Source organism: Palaemon carinicauda, chromosome 30, assembly GCF_036898095.1.
Source record: "Palaemon carinicauda isolate YSFRI2023 chromosome 30, ASM3689809v2, whole genome shotgun sequence".
NCBI lineage: Eukaryota > Metazoa > Arthropoda > Malacostraca > Decapoda > Palaemonidae > Palaemon > Palaemon carinicauda.
Genome location: NC_090754.1, coordinates 20,143,784 through 20,157,378, shown reverse-complemented (window position 1 = coordinate 20,157,378; position 13,595 = coordinate 20,143,784). Strand labels below are relative to the sequence as shown.

The window sequence follows — 13,595 nt, the reverse complement described above, 5'->3', positions numbered from 1 at the left end:
CGTCTAAGGGAAGGGTCGGCCATTTAAAAGTGAAAGAAAGTCCATACTCTCTTTGTCACCATAATTAAATCTATCCAAAACGAGTTCAAGTTTTGAGATGAAGATAAAACACCTGCATAGCGAAAGCTCAAAACTAGAATAGTGTACTTCACCAAATAGTTGTGAAAACAAATCCAGTTAGTAACAGCGAATTAGTAGGTCTTGCCGGTAGCCCGACAGAGAGAAAATTGAGTTCTGTGTTTACATTGAGTACTGAGTACCTGCACGACAGATGGCGCTGTTGAAGTACACCCCCTACCTGCATAGCGATCGCTGGCGGATTTTTTACGTAGAGTTTCCTGTCGAGCAACAGAGTTGCAGCTTATATAATCACCGGCTAAGTTTAATATTGAAAAAGGAAAATTAAGAGATCAAAAAGTTCAAGTTGAACTAAAACATGAAAATAAAGTTTTCTGAAACTTAGTTTCCAAGAGTTGTTTATCATCAGTAATATTTCTACTACTGCAAACTGTTATTTTGTAGAATATATAAAATTGAACTTTAATGAGACACATTTTTTAATCAAAGAGTAAAAAATTATACATGAATCTAAATAAATGCAAAACTGAATCTAACCTGATGCCTAAAACTGAAGATAGCCAGCCCCAAGTAAATGAAAACTGTACACTCGGCAATGAGGGCAAGAGTACGCATCAGATGCTGCATAGTTATCTGCATCACAGGAGACATATTAAAATGTGTGTAGTGTGACATGACAATTCCATTGAAGAGAATAGCCATGATACCTGAAAAACAGAAATGCCTTCAGAAAATTAATGTTATTTATTAATATTCCTATTTTTGTTACCATATAAATCACAATTATCATGAAAAATAATATTCATGGAATAAGCAGAGGCCATAAACTTGTCTGGCAAGGTTCTCTACAATAGCATATTGTATGTGCCAGTATGTCTTTAACTGTAAAAGGGGGAAGGACTAAAGAAGACAGAAGTGAAATTGACAATAATAATGATAAACAAAATACAGTAATAAATTTTCCCACGGCTGCAACTACTAGATATACCCTCTCCATATTCTTTAATAAGAGTCTCTTGAGCTATGGTAAGCAGCTCTTCTAAGAGAAGGACACTCCAAAATCAAACCATTGTTCTCTAGCCTTGGGTAGTGCCATAGCCTCTGTACCATGGTCTTCCACCTCCTTGGGTTAGAGTTCTCTTGCTTGAGGCACACTATTCTACTTGTTTCTATTCCTCTTGTTATTTTCAAGTTTTTATAGTTTATATATGAAATATTTATTTTAATGTTGTTATTGGTCTTAAACTTCTTGTAGTTTTTCTTAATTTCCTTTCCTCACTGGGCAATTTTCCCTGTTGGAGCCCTTGGGCTTATAGCATCCTACTTTTCCAACTAGGGTTGTAGCATAGAAAGTAATAATAATAATAATAATAATAATAATAATAATAATAATAATAATAATAATAATAATAATAATAATAATAATGTATTCTCTCATGGTCCCACAAACTACAGTAATGAATATAAACATGAAAAAAAATTATAGTGGGAAAAATCATGAAAAAATCACTACAGCTTTCATATAAACACCAGAATCTGGTTTCATAAACTTACCTGAAAGATGTATGCCTTCAGCCAAGGTGTAAGGAGCATATATGAATATGATAATGATGCACAGTTCCAATGACGTATACTCTCGAACTGGGACATACTTCAAAGTCAAAGCACTAAGAAGTGCAAAAGCTACACCAATGCCAGCAGAGGCAAAGAACATGACACAAAAATGCCACATAGTGTATAAAACAGCTTCTCCAGACCCCATAGAAGCCATTGCAGGTGAAGCCATTTCTAACACAGTACTGGAAAAATCAGTGAAAATTGAAAATTAATAATTCACAAGCCCAGTAAAATTTCCAAGTTACAGTTCTTTCAAAAACAAGGTTAGGAGATTCTTCAATTAGTCCAGATTATTGGAACTCAACAACAAAAGAATTGTACAAAATGAAGAAAGAATTTTACATTTTGTAAGGAATATACTTGGAATGAAATTCCTGGGGATAAAAGGTCATTGCAATCATAATCAACAACACTTTATATTGATATAAAATCAAATTGACCCTACCATGCAGTGAAAGTTTAGAATGCAGCCACACCTGGCATATTGATTCTCACTCCCAAAAACATACTGAAAGGTCCTTCAGTTATTTTCTCATAAACACCTTATACATTTACTTTATGGATTCATAATTTTTCTGTTTCTAATATTTTCTAATGAATAATTTTTCTTACTAATGAAACTGATAAAGAATAGAATAAATGCAACATATAGGTCAGAATCAGGAAACAATTATGAACAAAAATCCAAATGATCTGTCTATAAAAACTTATAAAAGTGCCTGTATAACACACTGCTATTAATCAAAACTTAATCATTTTAGAATTTTTTTTATGTATCAATACATTAACAAATGCTATCAAAGATTCTAACATTATCATATTTTATCAGTATTTCTAAACCAAGAAATGCTTCCAGTAACATGAAATACCAAGCTCAACCAAAAACCAAAATATACATGTAACTTTCTTATCATGGACAAAAGACTTAATAAAATTACCTTGTAAGAACAATTGATACAGCATCATTGAGTATGCTCTCTCCAAAGACAAGCATATAAAGAACTTGATCCACATTGAGGGCATGAAAAATTGCCAGGGTTGCAACTGGATCTACTGCTGAAATCAAAGACCCAAATGCAAAGCTTTCCACAAAGCTCAGTCGATACACAACATCAGCCTGAAAAATAATATATTTTCCAAATTGTTCTCTGTTTCACATCCTTTTGGCAGTACAATGTAAACTAAATATATGGGTTCTATCTATACTTGGTACTATATTAGAGTTCATTAGTTTGCTATCTTGGGAAAGCTACCTAATGATTTATGGTTAAAAATGATATTTTAATTATAAAATAAATTTTTGAATATACTTACCCGGTGAATATATAATAGCTGCAACTCTGCGGCTCGACAGAAAACACACTCAAAAAACTCGCGAGCGATCGCTATGAAGGTTGCGGGTGTGCCCACCAGCGCCAACTGTCGGCCAGATACCACTCTTGCATGTAAACAAACCCTTCAATTCTTCTCGTCCCGCTGCGTCTCTATTGGGGAGGAAGGGAGGGTCATTTAATTTATATATTCACCGGGTAAGTATATTCAAAAATTTATTTTATAATTAAAATATCATTTTTAAATATTTAACTTAGCCGGTGAATATATAATAGCTGATTCACACCCAAGGCGGTGGGTAGAGACCAGAGTTAATTAAGTTTACAGCGTATAAGCTAAGAGTTTTTTCATTTTGACAGTTATCAATATAACAAAACCAAAATATATAGGTACCTGGTAAGGAAGTTGACTTAGACGATTACTCTGCCTTGTAAGTCTGTCTTCCTCACGGAGCCCAGCGATCCTCTTAGGATGCTGAAAGACTCCCAGGAGCTGAAGTATCAAGGGCTGCAACCCATACAACAGGACCTCATCAAACCCCTAATCCGGGCGCTCTCAAGAAATGACTTTGACCACCCGCCAAATCAACCAGGATGCGAAAGGCTTCTTAGCCTTCCGAACAACCCATAAAACAATATTAAAAAACATTTCAAGAGACAGATTAAAAGGATATTGGAATTAGGGAAGTGTAGTGGTAGAACCCTCACCCACTACTGCACTCGCTGCCACGAATGGTCCCAGTGTGTAGCAGTTCTCGTAAAGAGTCTGGACATCTTTCAAGTAAAATGACGCGAACACTGACTTGCTTCTCCAAAAGGTCGCGTCCATGATACTTTGCAGAGATCTATTTTGCTTGAAGGCCACGGAAGTTGCTATAGCTCTAATCTCGTACGTCTTAACCTTAAGCAAAGATCGGTCTTCCTCACTCAAGTGGGAATGGGCTTCTCGTATTAAAAATCTGATAAAATATGACAAAGCATTCTTTGACATAGGTAAGGATGGTTTCTTAACCGAACACCATAACGCTTCAGATTTACCTTGTAAAGGCTTAGTACGAGCTAAATAGAACTTAAGAGCTCTAACGGGACATAATACTCTCTCTAGTTCGTTGCCTACGATCTCTGATAAGCTAGGAATATCAAAAGATTTAGGCCAAGGACGAGAAGGCAGTTCATTCTTGGCCAGGAAACCAAGTTAAAGAGAACAAGTGGCTTTTTCTGTCGAAAAACCGATGTTCTTGCTGAAGGCATGAAGCTCACTGACTCTTTTAGCCGAGGCCAAGCACACCAGGAAAAGTGTCTTAAGAGTGAGATCCTTCAGGGAGGCTGAATGTAAAGGCTCAAACCTGTCTGACATGAGGAACCTTAGGACCACGTCTAAGTTCCATCCAGGAGTAGCCAAATGACGTTCCTTAGAGGTCTCAAAAGACTTAAGGAGATCTTGTAGATCTTTATTGTTGGAAAGATCTAAGCCTCTATGCCGGAAGACCGAAGCCAACATGCTCCTGTAGCCCTTGATCGTGGGAGCTGAAAGGGAGCGAACCCTTCTCAGGTATAAGAGAAAATCAGCGATTTGGGCTACAGAGGTACTGGACGAGGATACAGATACTGACTTGCACCAGTCTCGGAAGATTTCCCACTTCGATTGGTAAACTCTAATGGTAGAAGCTCTCCTCGCTCTTGCAATCGCACTGGCTGCCTCCTTCGAAAAGCCTCTAGCTCTAGAGAGTCTTTCGATAGTCTGAAGGCAGTCAGACGAAGAGCGTGGAGGCCTTGGTGTACCTTCTTTACGTGGGGCTGACGTAACAGGTCTACTCTTAGAGGAAGACTTCTTGGAAAGTCTACCAGCCATCGAAGTACCTCGGTGAACCATTCTCTCGCGGGCCAGAGGGGAGCAACTAACGTCAACCTTGTCCCTTCGTGAGAGGCGAATTTCTGCAGTACCTTGTTGACAATCTTGAATGGTGGGAATGCATGACCAATCTAGGAGAAAGGCGTCTATATGTATTGCTGCTGGGTCTGGGACTGGAGAGCAATAGATTGGAAGCCTCTTGGTCATCGAGGTTGCAAAGAGGTCTATGGTGGGTTGACCCCAAGTCGCCCAAAGCCTCTTGCACACGTCCTTGTGGAGGGTCCATTCTGTAGGAATTACCTGACCCCTCCGACTGAGGCAATCTGCTAAGACGTTCAAGTCGCCCTGGATAAACCTCGTTACCAGGGAGATGCCTCGATCTCTTGACCAAATGAGCAGGTCCCTTGCGATCTCGTACAGTGTCAGGGAGTGGGTGCCTCCTTGCTTGGAAATGTAAGCCAAGGCTGTGGTATTGTCCGAGTTGATCTCCACCACTTTGTTTTGAAGGAGACTCTCGAAGCTCATCAAGGCCAGGTGGACTGCCAAAAGCTCCTTGCCGTTGATGTGCATGCTCCTCTGACTTGAGGTCCACAGACCTGAGCATTCCCGACCGTCCAGTGTCGCACCCCAACCCAAATCCGATGCGTCTGAGAATAGAACGTGGTTTGGTTTCTGAACTGCTAGGGGAAGTCCCTCTCTTAGACTGATATTGTCTTTCCACCAATTCAGGCATGCCTTTACTGTTGCGGAAATCGGGATTGAGACCGCCTCTAGCGTCTTGTCCTTTTTCCAGTGAAAAGCTAGATGGAACTGGAGAGGTCGGAGGTGTAGCCTTCCTAGCGAGACAAACTGCTCCAGGGATGATAGGGTTCCTACTAGACTCATCCAATTCCTGACTGAGCAACGTTCTCTCTTCAACATCCTTTGGATTACGAGCAGGGCTTGATCTATTCTGGGGGCAGACGGAAAAGCCCGAAAAACTGGACTGCGAATCTCCATCCCTAAATACAGTATAGTTTGGGATGGAATCAGCTGTGACTTTTCCATGTTGACCAAAAGTCCCAATTCCTTGGTCAGATCCAATGTCCAATTGAGATCCTTCAGACAGCGATGACTGGACGAGGCTCTGAGAAGCCAGTCGTCCAAGTAAAGGGAGGCTCGGATTCCCGATAAATGGAGGAATTTTGCCACATTCCTCATAAGCCTCGTAAACACGAGAGGAGCAGGACTTAGGCCAAAGCACAGGGCCCGAAACTGGTACACCACATTGTCGAAAACAAACCTCAGAAAAGGTTGGGAATCTGAGTGAATGGGGATGTGGAAGTATGCGTCTCTTAGGTCGAGAGAGACCATCCAGTCTCCCTTTCTGACCGCTGCTAAGACTGATTTCGTGGTCTCCATGGTAAACTTTGTCTTCGTGACAAAGACGTTCAGAGCACTGACGTCTAGCACCGGTCTCCAACCTCCTGTCTTCTTCGGTACTAGGAAGAGACGGTTGTAAAACCCCGGTGATTGAAGGTCCGAGACTTTGACCACCGCTCCCTTCTCTAGCAAAAGAGACACTTCTAGTTTCAGGGCTTGTCTCTTTGCTTCCTCTCGGTAATTGGGAGAGAGATCGATGGGGGAAGTCGCTAGAGGAGGTTTGTGTACAAATGGAATTTTGTACCCCTCTCTGAGCAACCTCACCGACTGTTGGTCTGCGCCTCTCTTCTCCCAGGCTCGCCAGACGTTCTTGAGTCTGGCACCTACTGCTGTCTGAAGCTGCGGGCAGTCAGACTCTGCCACGTGAGGACTTGGCTCCTTTCCTCTTTCCTCTCTTTCCTTCGGCACGAGTACTTCCCCTGCTGGGAGCTCTGCCACGAAAGGGCGGAATAAACCTGGACGCTGGAGTGTCTATCCTTGGTCTAGCAGAAAAGGAAGTCGAAGGAGTCCCTTTGCGAGCAGAGGACGCTACCAAGTCATGGGTGTCCTTCTGCACGAGTGACAAAGCTATGTCCTTAACCAAAAGTTCAGGGAACAAAAACTTCGATAAGGGGGCAAAGAGTAGCTCAGATCGTTGACAGGGAGTAACTCCTGCCGACAGAAAAGAGCAAAGAGACTCTCGTTTCTTAAGGACTCCTGAAGTAAACGAGGAGGAGAGCTCATTGGATCCATCGCGGATGGCTTTATCCATGCAGGACATAATGAGTAAGGAGACATCTCTATCAGCCGATGAGATTTTCCTACTCAAGGCTCCCGAACACCAGTCTAGGAAGTTGAAAACTTCAAAAGCTCTAAAAATGCCTTTAAGTAGATGGTCAAGGTCCGAGGATGACCAACTAATCTTCGAGCGTCTCATGGCTAGGCGGCGGGGAGAGTCTACAAGGCTTGAGAAGTCGCCCTGGGCAGAGGCAGGGACTCCCAAGCCGAGAACTTCTCCCGTGGCATACCAGACGCTCGATCTAGACGAGAGTTTAGATGGGGGGAAGGCAAAGGCCGTCTTCCCTAAACTCCTCTTGGTTTCCAACCAATCGCCTAAAAGCCGTAAAGCTCTCTTGGACGAGCGAGAGAGAACAAGCTTTGTAAAGGCTGGCATGTCAGCAGGTACGCCTAAAACAAACTCAGACGGCGGCGAACGAGGAGCCACAGAGACAAAGTGTTCGGGAAACAACTCTTTAAAAATGAGCATGACTTTCTTAAAGTCCATAGATGGCGGAACTGCTCTTGGTTCATCAATATCTGAAGGACGATCCTCAGGCTGAGGGTCAGCAACGTCCTCATCCGAAAGTTCCTCATCTGACAACTGATGAGAAACAAGCAAAGGGGTTGGCAATGCTTGACACGCAGCGTCCACCCGCACTGGTGCATAAGTGGCGGACCAGGACGCAGCGTCCTGTAACTGCTTGACAGTCTGGGAACTGTCAACAACAACAGGTGCGTGAGGACGCACAGCGTCCACCCGAGACTGCTTAGACCGCCTAGTCTGAGCAGTCAAAACAACTCTAGGTTGCGGAAGTTGACGCTCAGCGTCAAAACAAGTCAACTCCGATGGTTGGCGAACGTCCTGAACGTCACCAGGCACATCAGCAAGTTGCCTAACGTCCAAATGCGGCTGAAAATCCACACGAGATCGCATCGAGTGTGGTTCTACCCCAACTGCTTGACGTGACTTGGCTACACCAGCGTCAACAGGACGCACAAAAGAACGTTTGGGTGGCTGAAGGCCAGGATCTCGATGAGATGACCGGCTAGGCTCAACGGAAACCTTATCGGCATTGTAGTCTTCCATAAGGGACGCAAGCTTAGACTGCATGTCCTGCAGTATAACCCATTTTGGGTCCACGGGAATGGGTGCGGTAACCGACGGGGTTAGCGTCTGAGACGGCACAACTTTGCCTTGCTTAGGCGGCGAGCAGTCATCCGATGACTGCAACGGGTCCGAACTGTCCCAATGACTACATCCAGGACGTTGGACCTGTCCTGAAGGGACCGACTTCCGTTTAAGAGGCCTAGAAACCTTGCTCCACGGTTTCTTGCGTGAAAAGCCTTCGGAAGACGAGGAAAAAATGGGCTCTCTCGTCTTATGGTAGGGGCGATCTTGGTGAGATACGCCTGATACCATAGAGGGAACGTCTGTTCGCTGATCAAGGCCTCTCGAACCCATAAGTCGTACGACATTACTTCTCCCCTGGGCTTGGGAGCTTGCAAGAGGTCCCGGACTAGGTGAACGACAGGCACGAACAGACGAACCCTCGGTCGCAACACTGTTCACAACACTTTGCGCACTAATCACTTTCCCACTTTCTGCCGTGGCACTATGACACTTAAGTTCCTTCACGTCAGCCATGAGTTGATTACGATCAGTTGCTAACGCTTCAACTCTTTCCCCCAAGGCATGAATAGCACGTAACATGTCTTGCATAGACGGTTCCTGAGTGCTAGAAGGGGGGGTTAGGAACAACCACTACAGGGGAAGGATTAGGTTCAGGGGCATGTGGAGAGGAAAAATCTACAGACCTAGATGAACTCCTCCTTACCCTATCTCTCTCTAGTCTACGTGCATATTTATCGTATTCGAGCCAATCAAATTCCGAAAGGCCCACGCATTCCTCACACCGATCTCCCAATTGACAGGTTTTACCCCGACAATTGGAACAAACAGTATGTGGGTCGAGAGAAGCCTTTGGAAGACGCCTATTACAGTCCCTAGCATTACACTTTCGAAATCTAGGTACTTGAGAAGGGTCAGCCATTTTGAATTAGTCAAAGAAAATTCCAAAAACAATCCAAGTCATCAACAAATAATCTGATTCAATAAAGAGTTCAAGAGTTTATGTTGAGGAAAAACACCTGCACTGCGAAAGCTCAAACCAAAATAAAGTACTTCACCAAATATGATGAGAAAACTCCAGGTTCAACAGCGAGTATGAATACGTCTTGTCGTCAACGTCGACAGAGAAGAATTGAAGGGTTTGTTTACATACAAGAGTGGTATCTGGCCGACAGTTGGCGCTGGTGGGCACACCCGCAACCTTCATAGCGATCGCTCGCGAGTTTTTTGAGTGTGTTTTCTGTCGAGCCGCAGAGTTGCAGCTATTATATATTCACCGGCTAAGTTAAATATTTAAAAAAAATCAGTATATATATTTCACCAACTATAGATAATGCAATCATGAAATAAGACCTAACAGATCACTAATGTTAACCTTAGATTTTTAGAGATCATTTGTTTTAACTGTTCAGTGAAATTTTTATCAATAATTAACTGTACTTACTTGCCCCAAAAGGTAGACCCCGCCTCCAACAACCAGAGCTGATATCACAGTACCCAAAATAGCAAACACAACTATCGAGCCAATGTTCTGGAAAAAGTTTCCCTGGAAAAATTTGGAAATTTCATATCAATTAATATAATTTTTTCAATTGCCTATAAATAATCATATTACTTTATTAACTTATAACTGCACTGAGGGAATTTCATTAAGTGTTCTGTACTACAGGATAAATAAGACAAACAGAAACAAAAGGAAAGCTATATACAGCAATAGAGGAAAAACAAATTAAAGGAAAGCAATAATATAAGTCAATGATAATACTGCAAATACTATATGCTTCTACAATGTTCTATTAATATTCTTCACCTACCACCTAAAAGGGCTAATTTATAGTAGATAATAAACAACTCTTCAATTTACAAAAATTCTGTACAAATACTGTAGACAAAAAATATTTGAGCTTATTAAAATGTATAAAATCTTTATTAACAATAATAGACAATTGCAGGCCTCCTCCCAGTATACGACGGCTACCAAAAATCATTTTGGAATTCATCATCAGCAAAAGCACAAGTCTTTAAAGACTTTTGAAAGTATCACAGATATTATTTACTACTAATCCAATCATTTTTTAAAGAATATATCATTATTGGAATTACCAGTATTCCTCAAAAACAGTTGGAGAATGATGTCATTTTGTCTGCCAGTGTAATTATGTTAACAGCAGATATACCAGTAGAGAAGATATAAAATAAAATGAGACTTGGCTTTACACCATCACAGAGTTTGGAAAAACTATTTAAAAATGGTTCTCATCTTCTCATTAGAGTTTCAAGAGTACTAGAGAAGTTTAAGAAAGATAAATTAGACAGATGTGAATACTATGTAATGAAAAATACAGAAATGGCATGTAAAACTGCAAGTACTGGTAATTATGTACAAATAATCCTTTTACATCAATTGTTGCCATTACTAGAGTGTATTACATTTCACAGAAGGGTAAACTTTAATAGAATAGGATGCAATAAAGCATTTCAAAATAAATTCTAATTAAATATCAAGCAATAAAGCATATGAAATAGATATGATTTAATAGAATAAATCATAATCAAAGATGACTTAACCCTTTGGTGATCCAATGACACAATGACGAGTGAAAATATTTATTGTTGCAACTGATTCGATGATGCGAATATGGTTTAGGGACATGTGGAGCCTAAAAGAAAACGGGTAGTAGCAGTGCATGCATGCTAGGCTTATGCTATCTCCAATGTGACCTATTTTGTTTTTAATCTATGCTCTCACAAAAATATTTTTCTTGATGGGTTTGTATGTATGTAAATCCCTACACAACACAAGACTCATATATGATTAAAAACCCCAATCTTGGAAAATCTGAAATTTTCGCTCTAAAAAAAAAAAAAAAAAGGTAATTTTTATTCATTTACACCTCACTTACTAATACATTTATTGGAAAGAGGTTGCATCCACATGAAGGATTTACAATTTTAAACAATTCTCATATTAAAAAAATATTCAAACATAATCACTGTATTTTTCATGAATTTGTAAAAAAAAAAAAATATTTACGATTTTTTAAAAAATGTTTATGTTCAACCCGCATTTTTTATTAATATTTAGCATTCCAGTAAAGTTTATTTTTTTTTTTACATAGGTACGAATTTCAATCTTTTGCCATTATAATGTATCAAACAGGAAGCCTTAATATAAAAAAAAAAAAAACTTTGGTTCATAAACGTAATTTTTTGGTAATGGCCATATGAGCTGATCCTCACCTCGACCTTTGTATGGGGGATAAGCGCCAAAGGGTTAATAAAGCTAATCAAAATAAATTCATTCAAATATGAAGAAATTAAGCACATAAAAATCGTAATAAAAAATGTATGATGTAATAAAGCAAAATCAAAATACTTTTGAATCAAATAAGACATAATAAATAAGATCAAAATAAATTTTCATTGAATTCAAGAAAAAATAAACACATGATATCGAATGCCAAAATCTTAAGGGTTATTCTTTTTCTTTCATATCCTAAAAAAAAAAAATACCAAAACTCATACCTTGTGAAGATTGTAGCCCGATTCAAAAATTATGGGCGGCAAGATAACCAAGAAAAAGACAGTGGGAGAAAATGCCTCTTCTTTCTGTAATAATGAAAATATAATGAGTTTAAGGACGAGGACAATTTTAAAATAACCAAATGTTGTATTATACAAACCCAATGACTAAAATGTAAATTATTTTGGTTTAAAGTGATGATGAAAATACAGTATAGGACTGCAATAGGCAATACTTTATGAGATACAACAATTTACTTTGAAAATCAAGAATTCTGAGAAAGTTTAAGCATAGTTTTCATATTCTTTATAAACACATTACCTTAGATATAAAAAATTTCAATGATGAAATTTCCTACAAAAACTAGCTGGTTTACCAGACATATGCAACAAAACAATAAAGGGATTTTGACGTAGGAAAAATCTATTTCTGGGCGAGGGACCTGTGCCGCCCAGTGAATAAGCTCCATTTAGCACTTATTCTTAGGTAATTTACTGCTAAATATACCAGAGAAAAAATGTAAAGGAGTGCTAGGTTAACTAGCTCGCTCACCTATTGGTGTCGGTATAAAATTGGGCGTATAATCCAGAGGTCCCGCACTATTTAGATTAATCCACGACAGAAACCCCAATAGAGGAGAGCCGTTCAACCTCACTCGGTACTACTAACAATGCATCCGCTCAGAACCCAACTCCTTAGCACCCAAAGTTTGGGGACTCCAAGGGAGAGGAGCTGGGAGGGTTCACTGGGCGGCACAGGTCCCTCGCCCAGAAATAGATTTTTCCTACGTCAAAATCCCTTTTCTGGGCTCGAACCTGTGCCGCCCAGTGAATCTATACAAGAGAAAATGTCACCAAACTTGCAAAATAAAGGAAAAAACATAAGCGTAAGGGAAATACAGGATGCTTTAATCAGAGATGAGTACCAAAAAACAATTATAGGTATAATAATGCCGTGAGTGATAATATATACAGATACTCAGGAGTATATAAAAATTTACAAATATAATAACAGTATTCAGGTGCGAGACCAACGAATACAATAGGGTATAAATGAGGCAGGTAAGAGGGAGAGATAAAGAGACAAGGCCTTAACCTGTGAGTTACCTGGGAGTAACTACGCTCCCTGCGGCTACTGTAGAAAATTTTAGGGCTTCCAAATGTTTAAGGTAGTGTTTCTTGAACACTGACGGTGATTTCCACCCTGTAAACCTGGAGAGGTCTGTAAAATTCATGTGGTGAAAGAAGTTCACCGAGGTAGCAACCGCCCTGATATCATGTGCAAGAGGAAAAGAGTCAGGGTTAGCTTGTTTAATAAAATACAAAATTTGTTGCCTGATCCCTTTAATAGTAATGGTACCGCCTTGTTCTCTAACGAATAGAGGCCCCGAGGAGTTAGAGGAGGTCCGGGATAAATAAGACCTAAGAGTAGTGACAGGGCACAGAGACGGATCTTGCGTGAGGGGAACAATTTTCCAGGAGGTCCATCTGTTTTGAGGGTCTTCGTTCTAAGCCAAAAAGAATTTGTTAGGAGAAAGAAGGACCTCTCCCGAAGGCAGAAAGTCAATATGACCCGGGTCTCTCGACAAGGCTGCCAATTCAGAAATTCTTGCCCCGGAAGCCAAGCTCACCAGGAAAAGTGTTTTCCTGAGAAGGGGCATGTAATCACAAGAACTGTTAATGGTATCAGAAGCCAATTTGAGTACGTCATTAAGGAACCAGGTCACCGGGGTAGGACGAGTAACCGGTTTCAGTCTGGCACAAGCTTTCGGAATTGAAGCTAACAAAGAGTCGGTTAAGTCTATGTTAAAACCCACTAGTAAGATCTTTTTCAGAGCCGATTTAATAGTGGTGATAGTATTGGCTGCCAGACCTGATTCTAATA

At 40.4% G+C, this 13,595-nt stretch overlaps 1 protein-coding gene across 2 annotated transcripts in view; it reads right to left on the bottom strand.

Annotated features, from left to right (window-relative positions):
* The window catches only part of Nhe1 (Na[+]/H[+] hydrogen exchanger 1), a 236,014-nt gene that overhangs the window by 85,957 nt on the left and 136,462 nt on the right, over positions 1-13,595 (bottom strand). For both annotated transcript variants that reach the window (XM_068353486.1, XM_068353487.1), the window contains exons 7-11: positions 11,714-11,797; positions 9,633-9,734; positions 2,634-2,812; positions 1,633-1,877; positions 616-785 (exon numbers count right to left, since the gene is read on the bottom strand). In XM_068353486.1, the coding sequence (XP_068209587.1) occupies positions 616-785; positions 1,633-1,877; positions 2,634-2,812; positions 9,633-9,734; positions 11,714-11,797 (780 nt within the window). The remainder of the gene's footprint in view (positions 1-615; positions 786-1,632; positions 1,878-2,633; positions 2,813-9,632; positions 9,735-11,713; positions 11,798-13,595) is intronic.